The sequence below is a fragment of the Chelonia mydas genome, chromosome 2 (assembly GCF_015237465.2).
Source record: "Chelonia mydas isolate rCheMyd1 chromosome 2, rCheMyd1.pri.v2, whole genome shotgun sequence".
Classification (NCBI taxonomy): domain Eukaryota; kingdom Metazoa; phylum Chordata; order Testudines; family Cheloniidae; genus Chelonia; species Chelonia mydas.
This window is the reverse complement of record NC_057850.1, coordinates 129,262,120-129,283,080: the sequence shown is the minus strand read 5'-3', so window position 1 is coordinate 129,283,080 and position 20,961 is coordinate 129,262,120. Positions and strand designations below refer to the sequence as shown.

The 20,961-nt window shown below is 42.0% G+C and overlaps 1 protein-coding gene across 8 annotated transcripts in view; it reads right to left on the bottom strand.

Annotated features, from left to right (window-relative positions):
• Positions 1 to 20,961, bottom strand: part of CDH18 (cadherin 18) — an 840,354-nt gene that overhangs the window by 84,103 nt on the left and 735,290 nt on the right. For all 8 annotated transcript variants that reach the window (XM_037893304.2, XM_037893305.2, XM_043540230.1 and 5 more), the window contains 2 exons: positions 16,873 to 17,040; positions 1,469 to 1,656 (listed from right to left, as the gene is read on the bottom strand). In XM_037893304.2, the coding sequence (XP_037749232.1) occupies positions 1,469 to 1,656; positions 16,873 to 17,040 (356 nt within the window). The remainder of the gene's footprint in view (positions 1 to 1,468; positions 1,657 to 16,872; positions 17,041 to 20,961) is intronic.

The following is a 20,961-nucleotide window of genomic DNA, read 5'->3' as shown; positions in this document are numbered from 1 at the left end:
GCACACCTGAAACTCTTGTTCATGCTATTTGTGCAGTTGTTCAGTCACTGGCAATGTGGATAAAAAAGTATGAGCTTGGCGGAATGGAGGCTGAGATGGGGCCCTATAATACTGGATTGATCTTCTAGTTTTAAGGACAAAAATTCTGGGGTGGGGAGGGTTTGGATTTTGTGTGTGGATTTTGTGTGTGTGTGTATCTGTGATTTGTTCTGACTTTGACTCTAATTTTGGGTTTTTGGTTATATTTCAATAAACATGAAAAGTGAGATGGGGGGAGTATATTTTCTTTCAAAAAGTTTTGTTTGATTTCACTTCTGGAGCTTCCCTCCCAACATCTCCCCTTCTTCATATCTTCCAGAGATTGTTTTTCATTCTTCCTGCCTTCATTGAAAGTGAGCAAATACATTAGTAAAATATGAATGTTAATGCATTCTTCCATTGCTTGTTTGTGTAATATAATCCAGGCCTACACAGGTAAACAACAGCTCCACATTAAAAAAAAAAACAAAAAACTAATTGATGCCTGTTAATCCAAACAGAGACTTAAATCTAAAAACAATTTCCTACCATTGGCAATGTTTTGAAAATTAATTAATTAATTATAACAGCGTATGGTTAATTCCTGTTTTCTTCATGTAAAACTAAACAAAAATCCAGTCACATCCTACAAAGGGGTCTTAGTGTTTTGTGGGGAATTTACTAGAAACTCAGTTCAGGGGACCTGCTTAATGCAGATATGAGATGAACTCGGTGTCATAAACCCATTTGTGTAGAACTCAGTTAAACATCACCATATATGGCACAAAGCCTTTTGTCTAAGGGCCAACAGTTTGACTAGAACCTGGATAATTCATATAAGTTATAACCACCTGATAGCTACTTAGTGATTTCAGTCTATTTGCAAAGGTGTAGGTGTGTATGTTATATAAACCACCTCAATAATTGGCACCTTTCCGGTAGTCTCAGCAGGGAGGTCAAGGACTGAAAAGGCATGAAAACTAAACTGAATTTCTCATTGCCATAGATGAACCTTCTAGGTCAGGATTAAAGCCATTTGGGGACAACTATACTCTTGCTGTCTGTCTATACTTAGTTTGTTTAATCCAAAATGTTTCATGAACAATATAGCCACTCGCAAGGGGTGGGACCTTTAAAAAAATCCTACATGGTTTAATCTGATTCAGTCTATTTGGATATTACTGAATATTGAACTCTGGTCATTCTAGAAGCACAGAATATTTAATTAATTGTTGACTTCAGATTGTTTCCCATCTCCTTCTCCTTCTGCACTTCCCACACAGAATTAAAGCTTTTGATGGAGACATTATATTAGCATTGGATCAATATGTGCTCTAGTAAGTTTACAAATTAAAACAAACATTTCCATCTTGACCTCTGCTTGTCTTGTGCAGACTTCACTAACATTTTAATTATATTTACAGAAGCACTTCCAAAGCCATTTGCTTACCTTCTTCAGGGAAATAATTCCTTCCCGTGTCTCTTTGTCAGTGGATATGGAAAACACTCCAGAACCATCACCGTTTATGATCGTGTATTTCATGTCTGCATTAGAACCAGCATCTGCGTCATTTGCCTTGATTTTGCCTACTGCTGACCCAACTTGGGCTGATTCAGGAACATACAGCTGATAATGTTCTGGAAAAAAATATTAGGACAATATTTGTAATCAAGCTAGAAACAGAATTTCAGAATACTCAACACCCATCGTGCCTGCTAATCAGAGAACACAATTACCTCAGAATACTGATCATACTAAACTGCAAACCATATACATTTCTGACCATAAAGAGCACCAGCCAGAATTCTAAGTGACATCCAGTATTTGTACAAGCAGGTTCTGATGGCCACTAAAAGATAAAATACTAGTTCAAGAGATAATTAAGTAATTGGAGCACAATACCTCTTGTTAGCAAACATTTGGGAAAATACACTGTGGTGTGAATCACTGGTTTATATTATCCACACAAAAATATCAACGTATCAACACACTGCACATACCTTGACTATGGGACATGATTTCTTCAAAGAGCAGATCACTGTTTTGTAGGCAAGAATGACAGAACCAGTCTCCTTACAGTGGGGTAAAAATCTATGTTAATAGAAAAGTCCCTGTTCTTATACTTTGAAACATGTGTTTCAATATAAGGTTTAGAGGCAACAGCCAGTGTAGCATGAGTATTTTGCAGCCTTAGTAAACATACTCTGTGTTCATTTCCCACCTCATCTGGTGAAGGAAACATTTGTAACTACATTTACAAATGTAAAAAGCTTGGAGTTGTTCTCTTCCTTCCCAACTCTTGCAGTTGCAAGAATGATTACCACTCAAAACTTTATTGCACTGAACAAAATCTGCTTATATCTGAAGTGAATATTCATGCACCCCATTGTCTAGACATAATGTAAAAAGGCCTATTGTGTAACGTAAATGCCTATAAAAAAGAACGAGACCAGAGAAGCTGCAATTATGATACAATGACATCAATGGCTGTTGATATGGAGCCGGGAGAGTTAAATATTACTGAGTTCATTGAGAAATATGCCCAGTACTGTTATACTAGCAGACCTATATTTAGGCTTGGAAGAATTCAATTTCTTTGATTTGATTTTTTTATAATTTTGAATATTTGATTTTTTTATCAGTTTTAATTTTCACAGTATCACATAATTATGGGTTTTAAGCATTTTATTTGATTTTTGTCTATTTAAACTTTCATAGTTGCAGGGAATTATGGGGGGATCAAACAATGGAGAGAGTTAGACAATAATTATTTAGTGACAGTAGCTGTTGAGATTTAAATGGTTAAAGTTCTATAAACATTAAACCACAAACTATTAACATCACATGTCAAAATATGCAGAGTAAATATGCTTAAATCAAGCTCTAATAAAGTTATCAAACAGCATTTTTCTTACTTTACCCATCCGTAAATTTCAACTAAAATTGCTGGAAATATTTTTTCATCGGAGTGGGGTGTGTGTGTGTGTGTGAATGTTCATCGACATTTATCAATAAAAATACTATCCTTCCAAGCCTACCTATATTAGTCATTACTAAGCGACAATAAAACAAGAAACCATTGAGTTTCTGTTGAACAGTGTAAAGTGGCCTTAAGAGCCCCAGTCCCATGCAGGGGAGGATTCCTTCAGCATAGATATTAAGGAAGACAGCCATAAGGCCGTTTCAGAGAACTCTCTCCTAATCCCTGGCCTAGGGGGTAGGCAGAGGACAGGGCAGAGGAGGGAGGGCTATGTTGGGGGGAGAGGCAAGTTGGAGGCAAGTCTGCAGCTCACAGTCCTGTGGAGATTCAGGGCAGTGCTGCACCCGTAGACAGAACTCTTGGGGCTGTCTAAGGTCTTGGCTACAAGGCATGGAAATGCACACTAGAGGGTGTGACACATTGCGCATTAGCTGGCCGGTGTAGATCCTACTCCATGCACTAAAAGCTCCCTAGCACGTGTTAACGTAGTGCTCATTAACACACATTAGGCCAGTGATTCTCAAACTTTTGTACTGGTGACCCCTTTCACATAGCAAACCTCTGAGTACGACGACCCCCCTCCCCCGTAAATTAAAAACACTTTAAAATATATTTAACACCATTATAAATGCATTATAAAGGTGCTGTCATTTTGAATGAAGACATATTAAACTGATTTGTGAAAACATCATTTCATACTTTTTTTCCGCATGGCGTCACTACAGCACAGCTACTGAGGCTACAGACTGCCAACCTTTGCTAATGGCAGCCTGTGGCTTCAGACCTACTGAGAACAAAAGAAGATTGGGCCAAAATTGCCACTGTCTTAATTGGGGACAGCCTGTGGCCTCAGTCTTATTGAGAACAACAGATGGTGCTGTCATTTTGAATCAGGACAACTCTTCATGAGTTTCTCAGAAGGACACTTTTTTTTTCCAGTTTCTGCTTTAAGAGACACTTTCAGTCATGAAGAATAACAGAAAAAATAGCATTAATCCTACAAAAAAGTCTTTTCAAAACTATGCACTGCACTGGATCTACTTAAAGATACATTTGAAAATTAAATATGAACTTAAATTCATTGCTGAATTGTAACCTGTAATTTTGAAAAAGAAGTTTTAAGACTGTGATGAATTTTAAGAACACCTAGACTATATTACCTGATAATAACTCAGACTTTGATGCTATTGTAAAGTCTGAATTTGTTTCTCACATTTGGTCTTGCATTCTATTTTTACTTGATAAACAAGGGTTTGTTTTCAGTCTGCTGATAACAAATATACAGTGTTTTCTTCAAATGTGAGACTACTTCAGCTCTTTGCTGTCAACCCCAAAACTAAACTAGGAAGCTTAAAAAAAAATCAGTTTATCTAATTAAAACCCAGCATTGATTTCACCAGTAAGGAAATTAGAACAAAGTAATATTGATTTTATATTCCCTGTGTTACCCAGAGAAATGATGTAAAATTAAGTTCTGAAGTTTTCATGTAATGTATCAAGGACTTGTTCCAAATTCCATCGGAAATCCACATCATAGAGATCTGGGGACTGGATTCTGTAACTTGTTGCATCAGGGCAGAAACCTGCACCCACATGGAGTCCCAGTGATTAAATGGGGGTCTTGTGAGGACTACAGGACTACAGCTGCATAGTCTCCTTTGCAAGGGCAGGCCCCATGTTTGTAACTGTGCTGCTGGGTAACAAAGCACATTTATGACATTGAGCTGTTTAGAGAAAACATTAGTTTTCTGCTCTAGCTAGAATCTTTATCCCTGTTTGTCAGTCATGAATGTTTGGTATTTGCTGAAACAAGTTCATTTATTTTCAACGTAGATCCTGGGAAATGTTCTCGTCTACCTTGGACATGTGAGGAATATATGTGAACAATTTGTTGTATGTAGAAAAGCTCAAGGATGACTGTATCAAGTGGAACAATCATCTGGCTATTGTCACGGATGTGGGAATACCCAACCCCCCGAGTAGGTGAATAAAGAAAATAATTTTTCACAAGCAATTATTTGAATTTAAATACAAATCTCTTTGGCCATGTTAGCTACCCTTTTGTGTTTGATTTCCAAGAACTGTGTTGTGATCAATTTTTAAAATCACATACTTAAAATACTCTTGGAAACTGAGTGTTAAATTTACCTTCCAGGAGTATTTACAATAAAAACCTGATTATAAGAATTACGCTTATCTAACTGGGGAACAAAGGCAAGACCATCAACCTTATGTGACCAAATACAGTTAAGCAACAAATCTCAGTTTTCAAATAAAGCAAACAATGCTGTAAATGATATTCAAAACCTATTTAGTTGACTAAGTTCAAATAATGTATACATACAATGAAATTACATTTGCTCACAGGCATTCTGTGAACATAAAAAGAAGGCAAATTCATCAAAAAATATTTCTTGCACATTATTTGCCCAGCTCCAGAGAGAGAAAGAGAGAGCGAGAGAGTGAGAGAGAGAATTCTTAGCTGTCTCAAACAAACAGAAAACCCTTAGCTCTTAACTCTTGGATACATTTTATGTTCTTCATAAGTTATTATGTTATGTATTACTTTCGATCTCTCAGGGCACATCATATGTTAACAATTGATTCTAGTATATTAAGAATGTAAAACATAGTGGAAAAGGTAAAAAACCATTCAGATCATTGAGGGTTGTCTCTTTTTACACAATATTTCCTTGGGACGGTATTGATACTAGCTGCTTTTAAAATGACCTAATATATTTGGTTCAGCAACCTTGCTAGGCAGGTGATTCCAAACAATTCTTATGGGGGATTAACCACTGCCCCCCCCCCCCCATGTCTCTTATGTTTGGAGCAGTAGGTTGCTGCTCTTTGGCTTGACGGATTTGATTCTCACACCAGCATCAGACAATAAAAGACAAGCACATGCCTATTTATTTTTATTCCTGTCATATCTCCTGCTGAGAGAATTAGAGAGAAGCCACAGGCTCTGAAAATTTAAAGAAATTGAGCCTGGATAGTTCAACTCTTACCAGGCTTACCTTTAATAAAAGGTGAGAAACATTTGCAATTTTTAAATGTAAAACAATCAAATAGTTTGGGGATTTACTTCATCTGATGTTATCTTGTAAAAAAAGGAGAATAATCAATACATTGAACACTAAGCCATTTAAACAAAGGATGTGTTAGTCACTGGCCAGTCTCTTTTGGACCAGAGTAGAGACATTATACATATTACTAATTGAAATAATTGTATAATTGAAAACTTTAAGAACAAGAGAGGAAGAAAATACCAGTTGAGCAGGAGAGTTATGCAGTGTGACTATCGTACAAACATTGACTTGATTCATGTTTAATGGCAGTAAAGTTCTGCTCAATAGTTGAGATAATTCCTCAAGTGGCACTCTTATATCAGTCTTTAATGCCCTCTACAGTTAAAGTTGCAAAATAGTTTTCATTAGCACCCTATGTCCTTGCATTCAGATCTGCAAAACATTCACTTTGCGGGGGGCTAACATTTTTCATGCTTCATCATAGCTGGACTGTCAGTTTTTCCATAAATCTTAAACACAATCCCATTGACTCTTTCTGAGTTATGAGTGCTTTTAAAAACAATTCTGACCATATTTCCTCCCCATTCAGCCAACTCAAAAAAGGGTGAACTTTGATTCTAACTTGGCACGCAAATTTGTGTGCTAAATTTGAAAAAAAAAATTGCTTGGATAATAAAGATACAGGCTATTGAAATATAATCTAAATACGTTTATCAGCAACTACTAGGATTTATTGCTTAATAAAGTCCACCTCTTTGTGACATCAAAACGAACCTTTACCTTGAGGCCACTTAATAATGTATTGAGGTAGTCTGGATTAAACTTGAGACCCATATCTGATTGAAAGCAACGGGCTGGAGGAGAAATCAAAGTTTTGCAGAAAACTATTTCCAGCTGTTGCAGTATGGTTTGGCTGGTGACAAATTTCAGCATAGCTGGTACAACAGGGCAGCATGGAGGAAATCTTGATGAGGATCTCATTTTGGAGATTCCTCACATTGAGGCTACATCTACACTACTCACCATTTTTGGCAGCAGATAGTGTCTGTATAGCTACACTCCACAGGGAAAAGCAGGCTGTGTCCACACTGCAGTATTGTAGCTACATGTGTCAGTGAAAGGTTCTGGCAGAGGGGAAACAGTGGGGAAAAGCTCCAGCAGCTCCCTGTTGCCAGAGAGGCAAGAAAGACTAGCAGGGAGGAGACCACTGGGAAAGGTCAAGCTGATGGAGCCTTTCCTGGAGTCAGCTCTGGCAGCCAGGAGCTGGCAGAGCCTTTCCTTACTGCCATTTAGCTGCTGGTATCTTGCCCTATGACAAAGTAGTGGTCCAGCAGCAGGGAACTGCTGAAGCCTTCCACTGATGTCTTCCCTCTGCCAGAACTGTTCCTCACTGGGGAGTCTTTTCCTGCAGCGGGGAAAGACTCCAGCAGTGGGGAGGCAGTGAGACACCACATGTTTAAAAATAGCAGTGTAGATAGGAAGCACGTCTTGGGTAAGTAGACAGCACACAGGGTATGTGCTTGCATACATACTCATACCCCTCAGGCATATCTTTACTCTACTTAGCTAAGCCATGCCTCACTGGCTACACTCCTATTTATACTCATGCTGGGGGGGGGGGGGAGGGGGGGAGGGGCTTGCAGGTATGTACACTACATGCTGCCAAAAGTGGCGTGTAGTGTAGACGTAGCCTGGGATCCCTCAAATTGCCCATTGGTCTCTGCTCCCTAAGGCCCAATGTAATGGCTGAATTTTCACAACAGAAAAGGATAGACATTTAGTTTAATTTTTAAGTAGCACCAGCTGCTGAGCTAATCTAAATCTGTAGAGGCTCTTATATTTTCCCCTCACTTGCAAGCTTCTCCTTTCCACAAAATTAAGGCTTTTCTGCATGTGTGGGAAGAATATTGATTTTATGTTTATAATTGCCTTTAAGGAAATTATCCTCGCAGCAAAATTTCCAACTACCCAGATCCCAGCTGTTCTTCATCCCAGACTCTAAGAAAGATTATATGAAGAGAATTATTAAATATATTAAATAATCAAACCTTATTGCATGTAAACCAAAATGTTAGAAGACTATTGTCATGCTAAGTTGCAAACTATGCACAAGGCCAAGCAATAATTATTGTGGAACAAAAACTCAGCTATGGAACTCACAAATGAAAAAAAAAAAAAAAAAACAATGTGTGTCATCTTAAAACTGAAGAGCTGAAGAATATTATTTAGAAAAAAAAATCTTTATAAACATAGAGCTGATAGCTTCCTACTGTAGTTAGGATGAAAATCAACCAACTACACAGCTGGTACATGTCCCTGTGCACTGACTGAGCCCTTAAAAGACTTAAGTAGGTCTTAAGTAATGCTTAAGTGATGCAGGGACATCTGCATAGCAATAGCTTTTACCCTAAGTGAATTATTGCTATTAGATTGCCTTACTGGGAACAGTCACAGAGGAACCCATGAAGGCATCCAATTATTAGAACATCATCTCTATCGAAAAATGTGTTTCTTCAATCACACTTTTAAAATTGGTAATATTTAACTACATTAAGTTATTTTAATACATATGGAAATGTGCATTATATATCATGTAACCCCTTTGGGGTTTAGAGAGCATGGGCCAAGAGGAAATGCTGTTTGGGGAGGGGAAGAGCCTGGAGAGAGGGAGAGCAACAGGGTTTGTGTGTGTCTGGAGCTCCAGACAGAAGGTCTACAACAAGCAGGCCCTCACAGAGTGCAGCAGCTGAGACTCTGCCCGAAGCCAAGGAGGGACAGAGCGGCTGACCGGGGACACCCCAGGACAGGATTCAGTATGAGCACAAATGCAAGAAGCCTGGGAAACAAGCAGGGAGAACTGGAAGTCCTGGCACAGTCAAGGTATTATGATGTGATTGGAATAACAGAGACTGGGTGGGATAACTCACATGACTGGAGTACTGTCATGGATGGATATAAACTGTTCAGGAAAGACAGGCAGGGCAGAAAAGGTGAGGGAGTTACGTTGTATGTAAGAGAGCAGTATGACTGCTCAGAGCTCCAGCATGAAACTGCAGAAAAACCTGAGAGTCTCTGGATTAAGTTTAGAAGTGTGAGCAACAAGGGGTAATGCCATGGTGGGAGTCTGCTATAGACCACCAGACCAGGGGGATGAGGTGGACGAGGCTTTCTTCTGGCAACTAACCGAGTTACTAGATCACAGGCTGTGGTTCTCATGGGGAACTTCAATCACCCCGATATCTGCTGGGAGAGCAATACAGCAGTGCCCAGACAATCCAGGAAGTTTCTGGAAAGTGTAGAGGACAATTTCCTGGTTCAAGTGCTGGAAGAACCAACTGGGGCAGAGCTCTTCTTGACCTGCTGCTCACAAACAGAGAAGAATTAGCAGGGGAAGCAAAAGTGGATGGGAACCTGGGAAGAAGTGACTATGAGATGGTCGAATTCAGGATCCTGACAAGAGGAAAAAGGAGAGCAGCAGAATACGGACCCCAAACTTCAGAAAAACAGACTTTGACTCCCTTGGGGAACTGATGGGCAGGATCCCCGGGGAGAATAACATGAGGGGGAAAGGAGTCTAGGAGAGCTGGCTGTACTTTAAAGAATCCTTACTGAGGCTGCAGGAACAAACCATCCCGATGTGTAGAAAGAATAGTAAATATGGCAGGTGACCAAATATGGCTTAACAGTGAAATCCTTGCTGATCTTAAAAAAAAACAAAAAAAAAACAAAAAAACAGCTTACAAGAAGTGGAAGATTGGACAAATTACCAGGGAGGAGTATAAAAATGTTGCTCAGGCATGCAGGAGTGAAATCAGGAAGGCCAAATCACAATTGGAGTTGCAGCTAGCAAAGGCTGTTAAGAGTAACAAGAAGGGTTTCTACAGGTATGTTAGCAACAAGAAGAAAGTCAAGGAAAGTGTGGGCCGCTTACTGAATGGGGGAGGCAACCTAGGGACAGAGGATGTGGAAAAACCTAATGTACTCAATGCTTTTTTTGCCTCTGTCTTCGTGAACAAAGTCAGCTCCCAGACTATCGCACTGAGCAGCACAGTATGGGGAGGAGATGACCAGCCCTCTGTGAAGAAAGAAGTGGTTCACGACTATTTAGAAAAGCTGGAAGAACACAAGTCCATGGGGCCGGATGTGCTGCATCCAAGGGTGCTAAAGGAGTTGGCGGATGTGATTGCAGAGCCATTGGCCATTATCTTTGAAAACTCATGGTGATCGGGGGAGGTCCCAGATGACTGGAAAAAGGCTAATGTAGTGCCCATCTTTAAAAAAGGGAAGAAGGAGGATCCTGGGAACTACAGGCCAGTCAGCCTCACCTCAGTCCCTGGAAAAATCATGGAGCAAATTCTCAAGGAATCAATTTTGAAGCACTTTGAGGAGAGGAAAGTGATCAGGAACAGTCAGCATGGATTCACCAAGGGCAAGTCATGCCAGACTAACCTAATTGCCTTCTATAATGAGATAACTGGTTCTGTGGATGAGGGGAAAGCAGTGGACATGTTATTCCTTGACTTTAGCAAAGCTTTTGATACGGTCTTCCACAGTATTCTTGCCAGCAAGTTAAAGAAGTATGGGCTCGATGAATGGACTATAAGGTGGATAGAAAGTTCGCTAGATTGTTGGGCTCAACGGGGAGTGATCAATGGCTCCATGTCTAGTTCGCAGCCAGTATCAAGCGGAGTGCCCCAAGGATTGGTCCTGGGGCCGGTTTTTTTTCAATATCTTCATTAATGATCTGGAGGATGGTGTGGATTGCATCCTCAGCAAGTTTGCAGATGACACTAAACTGGGAGGAGTGGTTGATACGCTAGAGGGTAGGGAGAGGATACAGAGGGACCCAGACAAATTAGAGGATTGGGCCAAAAGAAATCTGATGAGGTTCAACAAGGACAAACGCAGATTCCTGCACTTAGGACGGAAGAATCCCATGCACTGCTACAGACAAAGGACCGAGTGGCTAGGCAGCAGTTCTGCAGAAAAGGACCTAGGGGTTATAGTGGACGAGAAGCTGGATATGAGTCAACAGTGTCCCCTTGTTGCCAGGAAGGCTAACAGCATTTTGGACTGTATAAGTAGGAGCATTGTCAGCAGATCGAGGGGCATGATCATTCCCCTTTATTTGGCATTGGTGAGGCCTCAGTTTTGGGCCCCACACTACAAGAAGGATGTGGAAAAATTGGAAGGAGTCCAGAGGAGGGCAACAAAAATGATTAGGGGGCTGGAGCACATGATTTTTGAGGAGAGGCTGAGGGAACTGGGATTGATTAGTCTGCAGAAGAGAAGAATGAGGGGGGATTTGATAGCTGCTTTCAACTACCTGAAAGGGGGTTCCAAAGAGGATGGAGCTAGACTGTTCTCAGTGGTACCAGATGACAGAACAAGAAGTAATGGTCTCAAGTTGCAGTGGGGGAGGTTTAGGTTGGATGTTAGGAAAAACTTTTTCACTAGAAGGGTGGTGAAGCTCTGGAATGGGTTACCTAGGGAGGTGGTGGAATCTCCTTCCTTAGAGGTTTTTAAGGTCAGACTTGACAAAGCCCTGGCTGGGATGATTTAGTTGGGGATTGGTCCTGCTTTGAGCTGGGGGTTGGATTAGATGACCTCCTGAGGTCTCTTCCAACCCTGATATTCTATGATTCACTGTGCCAAGGAGGAATCTCACAAGAAGGACTACCCAGAGCTGGACCCATTATCGCTGCTGCCCAGAGTGAGTACTGGGGCTTGTGCCTGTGCTTTGGAAATAAGGAGGAAGGCTGTTGTTAAGTGGGGGGGTTGTCACTCTGTGTGGCTTTGCAGAGAGTGGCAGAAGAAGGCACCATACGGGTTTTGGGGGGAAGATTTACTGGTGCTGAAGTTTACAAGGACAATCAAGACTCTCCACTGGACTGGAACTTTGCCCAGGACTCTTGAACTGTGAGTGCAGATGCATTGCACAGTATCTGCCCTTTCGGATTGTGGTACCACTGGGCCTATTGGACCTTGTGTTGAATGTAACCCTGTTTTACCACTCCACCTAACTTTCTCTATTGAATTGTAAATATTTCCCTTTCTTATATTCATTGTACTCTTCCAGTGTGTGTGTGTTCACTCTGATGGTTTGGAACAGGTGCTCTGGGGGTAGAAGGTACTTGCCCTGCTGCGTTTTTGTGTGCACCTTTTCTTGGCCAGAGCTGCCTGCAGAGCAGACTCCATCTTGGCTACAAGGGCGCTAAAGTTACAAGCATAAATCTGTCTGTGATCATGAGGTCCTCCTTGTATTGCTACTGGATTGGGCCGAACACTGCATCCCATCTCCTAACCACGGTAAGCCATGAAACTGTAAAGCTTCAGTTAGTCCAGAATTCAGCAGCCAGCATCTCCAACAACACTAGTGACTGAGAGACTATTGTTCTGGGGTTAGAATACCAGCATCCTGATGTGGCTACATTTATGGAGTGCACAATAAGTTGTGGGCAATCAGAACCTTGCAGGATCAAGCACAGTGAAAGCTACTAGCCAGTTCAATCCTTTTTATATATTTAATAACAATAACCTGTTTCATCAAGTCTTACAAGAGACACAGATCAGACTTCTTTCGTACAGTGTCTCACAAAAGAAAGGCATGTGGACCAAAATATATTTGTAACTTAAAACTGAATGCTATCTATATACGCATTTTTCCAGATTCCTACATCATTTGGACCCTTCTACATTTTACACATTATACACTATTAAAGAATCTCATGCAATCCTATGAAATATCTGGAATTTATAAGAAAGTTATTATAGTTATGTTTTGTCCTCAACATTTTGGTTTATGCTATAGAAGCTAATGGATTTGTCAACATATAAGGTCTAAAATTTAATCTGCTGTATAAAATGTTACTTATCCAAGACAATAAGGGAAGCACCAGCTGAAATCTTGCGAGGCAGTGGACCAGGAAATAGTCCCCTCCCTCCCCCCCATGTTTGCAGGGCCGATGGAAGATCTGCACCCCTCAGAATCCCCGACCCATCCAACCCCATCCCCAGACCGCCCCCTCCCGGGACCCCCGCCTGTAACCACCCCCCGGGACACCGCCCCCTATCCAACCTCCACTTCCCCCTGTCCTCTGACTGCCCCGACCCCTATCCTCACCGCCTCCCCCTAACAGGCCCCCCGGGACTCCCACGCCTATGCAGACGCCCCTGTTCCCCGTTCCCTGACCAACCCCCAGAACCTCCTACCCATCCAACCGCCCCCTGACTGCCCCCCAGAACACCCTGCTCCCATCCCCCTTACCATGCCGGAGCCAGACATGCTGCCGTGCTGCCCCGCAGGAGCCTCGGGCCAGAGTGCTGGCGGCGCAGCGCGCTGAGGCTGCGGGGGAGCAGGAGGGGGAACAGCAGGGGAGGGGCCAGGGGCTAGCCTCCCCGGCTGGGAGCTCAGGGGCTGGGCAGGATGGTCTCATGGGCCAGATGTGGCCGGTGGGCTGTAGTTTGCCCACCTCTGGTTTAGTACAATGTTCAAACACATTTCATTAAATCCTAGAGGAGTACAGTTGCTGAATTAAATGGGCATGTTGATCTCAAGTGACTTACTTTTTGTGATTAGAGTTTAATGTTTTATATAGTATAGGACAAATTCTACTATCCTTAGTCAAAACTCAGTTTTCTTCAAGAAGAGATTTTTTAAGAAAGGCCTGAAAGATCTGGCCTTAACTTTAAATAGATAATAACAACAACAAAGTATACATTTAAACGAGACATAATTCAGGAAAGCTGCGATCAAGGTATCCTTCACAATATGCTCTAATATACAGTCCACACATCATGAAGATACAAAGCTCAACAGTGTGTTGGTCAGTAAAGACATTAACAATAAGGGAACATGAAGTTCAGCCCAGTAGTACAGTCAAAGGTAAACAAGAGTAAATGGAGTATACCTTCTTCTCATCTGGGACTATGGAGTTTAGTTTAGGTTACTTTACACATTTTTTAACCGCTACACCACTAGTTCAGCCTGTGTGTTCTCTGCAAACTTGGCAGCCATTCGAGTTCATACATTGGAGTTACTCATTTCCAAAACCTGCCTGGGAGGCAACTTCCACTTTCTGTGATATCCACAGTGCGTGCAATCCACAGCAAGACTCACTAGATGTCTCCCAAAAGGAGCAACATCACCTGCCAATATAGTCTGAAATGCCATTGAGTATAAGGAGATAGAAATCAGGAGCATGAAGGACATGGATCAGAGAAAAAAATCAAAACTGAAATTAATTTTATGAATTTAGTGGTTATATTTCATGTTACAAGGATTGCCCCATGTTAGACCATCTACATATTTACCATGTGCTGGAGATACATTATTACAGTTTAAGGCTGGATTTGCAAGGCGTTTGGGAAGTTTCAATTAAATTTGTTGAGGAAGTGTAAGTTATAGTCATGGCTTTAGTATTAGAAACCTGTTTAAGAGCAAGTTGGATTGGGTGGTTGTCCTCCATATTATACATTTCAGGATTAATATTTTCTGAAAAGAAAAGACTTTGAGCTCAGGAAAGCATCTGTTACTCAGCCTTGTCCAGTTAATTAATAGGTGTCCAAAGTTTCAGAAGTGAGATAATTTTGTCTTGTATTTAAAAAAAAAATGTGTGTTTGAAGCAGTAAAAGAAATGGAAATATATAGAAATATAGTTAACCCTGTAAATATTCTCTACCCACTTACAAACAAATTGAAATATATATAAATCTACATAAAGAAACACACATACACACCAGACATGTCAAACCTGCGGAAAAAACTCAGAAATTCGGGTTGTTTTTGGCTTAATTGGCTAGTGAGTTGATTGTTGGCTAGTTTTTGGCTTGTAGCTTGTTGCTTGTTTGGCTTGTAGCTTGTTGCTGCTGCTTCTTTTTTTTTTTTGATCAGCTCCCAGCAGGCAGGGGCAAGTGGCGGAAGAGAGTCAGGGGTGCACAGCAGGCCCACAACAGTCCCAGACTGCATGCCAGGGGGATCTAGTCACATAGAGTGTTGGGGTTCTTAGGGATTGGCTTGTTTTGGCCTTGTTTTGAAATGGGATTAGCTTGATTTTTGGCTTATTGTGAAAGTCAGGGTGCTTATTTACTGCGTGAAAGTTGGCAGCTGTGATACCCACACGTGTTGGTGTGCATTTCTGTGTCAGTTTAATATCTAAGCACATCCCCCACCCTGAATCTCCCTACCCCCAATAAAAGGAAACAACTCTCCAAACTTTTGAAAGCTGCTGTGTATTTTTGCCTTCTTTGGTCGCTGAATTCTCACACATCATGGTAACCTAAGACTTTTTATTTGTTAATTAAGATACCTAAATATTACATTTATTCCACTATATCATGTAGCCTTCATCTTTCCAATGATAATGTGAAAGTGTTAAAGATGGTGGTGGCTATCTTGCCAATTTTATGGGATATAAAACTGAATTAACTATCTCAGATTACATTTCAAAGGCTCTTCATTGTGCATATGGGAAGGACAGCACAAGTATTCATTATTACAAAACTTTTAAAGAGCTTCCTGACTACATAACATTAATTGTCAGATAATTGTATCTTTCCTTGGAGCTTTGTGATCTCAACTCTTCCTTATAAATCTTTTCCTTTAAACAGCTTAACATATTTCCCACTGGGTGAACTTATAGTTGCTAGGCCATTATGTTCTACAGTGGCTCTTAATAATGTCTAAGTCCAGATTACCATACTTTTACTGGCCCTGAGCCAATTTGCAATCAAAAGTAGGTTTAGTCATGCAATTTTGGTCTGAAAAGTCTCTTAAATACCTTTTTGGGGCCAGACTCTGAAGTCTTAGAAGACAACAACTCCTGTTTCAGAATTCTAAATGTATATGCTGGGTGTTAATACATTTCCTATTCATTATTTGATTGTGACCTTGTATGCACTTGCAGTTACATGAAGCTACACAGCAAGGTGAAAGACACGCTGTGCCCACCCTCACTCTGGTGTATATTACATGCAGCAGTGAAAGGCAGGGGGAGGCAGCGGGGGTGGGAGGGTGGAGAGAGGTTCTGACACTGCGACACTACACTGATAAAAATAAGCACTGCTTGGGTGTGTAGAAAGCTATGAAGGGTACATACATTAAAGGCTCAAGCAGGTAGGACATCCTACTCTACTCACCTAAGCAGTGCCTCATCATCTACACTGACATTTACATCCACGCTAGCTAAGTGTGAAGTGTCTGTATTCTACATGATGCCATAAGTGAGGAGTTACACTAAGATATTCTTACTACATGAACATTCGTCATAACTTGTGATGTGCGAGCATTTGGTTTTTGATATTTAGTATCCACACTTCACTTACTTCGGGAAAAGGCAGGATTTACTGTACAACACCAACAATAATAGTAATATCATACTTTGAACTATTGTTTTTAATATCAAAAGTGACTTATAAATCTTGTGTTGCGGCGGGGGGGGGGGGGCATGTACATGCTGGATTAAAGTTTATAATTCCTTCCCTGTCATGGGAACAACACGATTAACTTGGTGAATCCATACCATATTATCATGTAATTACATGTCAAAATGGATGGAGCAGAACCCACAGTAGAGTTCTTATCTTTTCCCTATTATTATTGTTGTTAGTAGTAGTATTATATGTAAAGGGATCATGGTTGGCTTCTGTGCTGCAATTGTATCACATCCTCACACACTATCCCACATGAAAAAGATGAAAAATAAAACCCCTGAAAACATCACTTTTTGTGTCCCCTCTCCACTTGTAACTTGAACAGTGATTGATTTTCATTAATAGGTCAGTTCCATCACTAAAAATCAGTGTGGCTTTTCAAAACAAATACATATTGAACTTTTACATACTCTGAGGAAACCTGGGTGGATTGTCGTTGACATCAGTGAGTGTGATATTTACAGTTGTTGACCCTGATAGCCCTCCGACCTGCCCAGCCATATCTTTGGCTTGAATGACAACGGAATAATGCTCTCTGGCTTCCCTGTCCATGTTATGCAAGGCGGTCCTGATGACTCCTGTGATGCAAAGAAAAATAAAAGAAACACCAGCGTTAGCACTTCTGAACAATGGTCAAGGGTAGACATCTACAGAGCCTGTTTTGTCACCTGAGGTGGGACACAGAACTTCTAATATTGCAAAGCCCCTTTGTAGCCAAAATAAACTATTTTTAATTTAATTTCTGATTTCTAACCAACAGATTGGAAGTCTCTTGTGTGAAGACAACCAAAGAAAAGGGTTATACAATGTGTTGTGGAGAAATGTTGGTGAGAACTGCATTGTTTTCTAAAATATTTAATATAATTGTGGCAGCATTTGCTAGACAGACAGCTTGCTTGAGGATATGTAGAAATTAAAAACACCCCATATTACAAGAAAATGTAATAATATATTAATAAATGATTACTCCAATTCATGTAATGTAGAAAGACCTCAAGGCACATTGCCAAAAAAACAATGTTTTATCTTATATAATAATTGCTTAAGTAGCTGTTTAATTGAAATATTAATGAATATGCATTCATGCTCCACAAGAGAAGTCTCAAATTCCACTATCCGGTAGCCAAACAAATAATAATCTTTTGTTTTTGTGCATAAAGTTTGGAACTATTCTGAAAAGTGACTTCAAAAATGGCACCCTCTTATTCAAAATGCCTTGATCTGATCCCTATATCCATTCACAGCTGTAAACAGTTGACCTTAGTGAGAAAAATGCATTTTTGCTGCTTTTTGACTCCTATTTAGCCCAGCAGAGCTGATAGAGCTGGAGGTCAGTGAGCAAAAGTTTCTACTTAATTTTACACATCATCAGCAGAAATGTTTACTAACTTCCAATATCTTCAAGCACACTGATGACAAAAGGGTTGTGCAGGTATCACCTAAGGCTTGACCAATATGACCAATATTAGTTTTGTCACTGGTGATATGTTAGATCAAGGGTCTCAGACATGTGGCCCGCAGGGTTCTTTCCTGCGGTCCGCCAAGCTCCCCGCTCCGCTCCCCCCCGTTCTCTCCCCAGTGCACCGCATCCCCAGCCTACCTCCAGGCCAGGGGTGGGCAAACTACGGTCCCGGGCCGGATCCGGCCCCTCAGGGCTTTGGATCCGGCCCACGGATTTGCCAACCTCGTGGTGCTGAGGGCCCCGCACAGCTTCCCTGCGGCCCCGGGGAGAAGGGGAGAAGAGAACTCTGTGAGCTGTTCTTGCCTGTGGTTACCGCCCCTAAAGCTCCCATTGGCCGGGAACGGGGAAGCACAGCCAATGGGAGCTTCGGAGGAGGTACTCACAGGCAAGAACAGCTCACAGAGTTCTCTGCTCCCCCCCCCCCGGGGCCACAGGGAAGCAGTGCCTGTGACTTCCTGGAGCGGCACGGGGACAGGGCTGGGGCCAGGGCAGACAGGCAGGGAGCCCATCCTGGTCCCGGTGCGTGCCCCTGCCACCCCAGAGCCGCTCAAGGTAAGAGGCGCCAGGCTGGAACCCGAACCCCTCCTGCATCCCGCACCCCAACTCCCTGCCCTGAGCCCCCTGCCACACCCCACACCCCTCCTGCACCCCAACTCCCTGCCCTGAGCCCCCTGCCTGCACCCCAACCCCTTGCCACACCCGCACTCCCTCCTGCACTCCAATCCCCTGCACTGAGCCCCCTGCCACATCCCGCACCCCTCCTGCACCCGAACTCCCTGCCGTGAGCCCCCTGCCACACCCCAATCCCCTGCCATACCCCACACTCCCTCCTGCACCCCAACCCCCTGCCCTCAGCCCCCTGCTTCACCCTGCGGGTGGGGGGGGGTGGAGTGGGGGCAGCGTGGTGGGGGTGATGCGGCCCTCGGACCAATGTACAAGTCCTCATGTGGCCCTTCTGGTGATTCAAGTTTGAGACCCCTGTTTTAGATAGAATAACCCAGCTACATTCTCTGAGCCCAGACTGAGTTTACAAGGTTGGCAGTCTGGAAAATCCCCTCCCTCCCCTCCACACACTATTATTTGTGAGTGGGGAGCATTTCACACATAAAGGGAACTGCAGGAGTCACTTCCCAGAGCAGAGTCCCACTTTAAGATTTAGAATTACAAAAACATTTGTAAGGGCATTTTGAAACAGATTGTTAAATAGAGAAAGAAAGCAAAACCTACCACTATCAAAGGTTCCTTAAAAAAAATGTGTGAAAGACTAAACTTGTTAAAATAAAACTGTCCTGACATGGTAACTGTTGCTTCTTTTCAAATTTAAATCATTTGATAGCCATGCACAAGAACAGACAGGGATATAACAACAAATGCATTGATGGATGAGGGAACTTGATGGGGCTGCAGTGAAAGGTGGAAAGTCCTAGCAGCGAGGGAGGGAGACACTCCCCGTGGGATAATAGTTAGCTCCTCCCCCTGGGAGTCTCTGGCACCCATTGGCCAGCTGCAGGAGAGAGGTGCTGATGGGTCAGAATTTCCCAGCTCCCAGGATGTAACTTGGCACAGAGGCCACATGGAGTCTCTTTTGATTTGCCCATTCTTACTAGTGGTTTCAGGCTTGGGTCCTAGATACACTTAAACTGAAAGTAGGGCTGGCTTAGACATAAAAGCATCACTTGCAGTCTACAGCAAGCTTCCAGGTCACAGGTGTTTAGGGCCCACTAGGGAATGACTGAAATGTTAATATGATCTTAATTGTGCATGCTCCAGTGAGGTGTGAGGTGGAGTATGAGCTACTTTGTGATGTCTGACAGCTCTGCGGTGACAATCACTCTGCTTCTCTCCCTAATCATTACACTGGCTGGTACACAGAAAAGCGTTCTCCTTCTGCTTTCTGAAACCTCCATCATCCACTTGCTAGTTTCCTAATTCTTTCCAGAAACATACAAATGAGTTCTGAGAACAATGAGCCAGACCCTCCACTGGAGTAAACTGATATAGCACCCCTGAGATTAATGAAGCTATTTATGGCAATTTATACCAAATGAGGATCAGGATCATTACCTATTCCTTTTACATTCCTATACATAACACTAGCACATTGCCCAGTGCAGGGAGTTTGTGGTAGCTTTGCAAGAGGCCTAAGATTAGATCAAACTGGCCGTACTTGAGAAAATACAAATCCCACTTTCAAAGTGAAGGCTATGTCATTTTCCTTGCCACTAGACTCTATAGACTGGCTCACAGGTAAGCAAAACACACAACATACTTCCAGAACTGGGTTAAACATGGTTATGTAACATTAAAACACATGCAACTTTCCTAGTTTGACACTTCATTACCAACTGTAAACTCAGTTAGGTTTATTAAAAGGCTGGTGAATCTTTTGAGATTCTGTTCTGTACCATTTTAACAGAACCTGGAACAATGTATGTGTGACATTCCATATCTTGGGGGAGCATCCTGTAACCCCCATATTCCTCATTTCTATACAATTGTGATCTTATATATAAAGCATGCCTTGTAAGGTATCAGGGGAATGGTTATGATATGCTGAAAGTCATTTCTCTATCCATACATGTGTATCATTACCGCATATGAAGTTATGAGAATTGTGTGGTATGGTTGTCACTAGAACATGCTGTAAGGTGGGGAATAAGCCAGGTATTAGCTCCCCAGAGGCAACAGCAAGGAAAGTAACCAATGCCAGGGTGGGGTATCAATCAATCAATCAACAACCACTGACTAGGGGAATTGCTCAACCTTGCCTGGAGACTCAGCAATGCCCCGAGACATGCCTGAACTTGTATTTTCAAGGACTGAGGGTATAAAACAGACACAGAGGCTATATGCTAGCCCTTCTCCTGCCCCGACCTATGCTGCAAGCAACTAAGACTAAACTCCAACAGAGGAGATTGGTCCAGATTTAAGGAACAAACCTGTATATTAAGGACTGCAATATCCAACGGGGTGAGAAAAACTGCTTCATCTAGATGTTGCCCAGTCTAATAGGGTTGAGAGTTTAGACTGCGTGCTT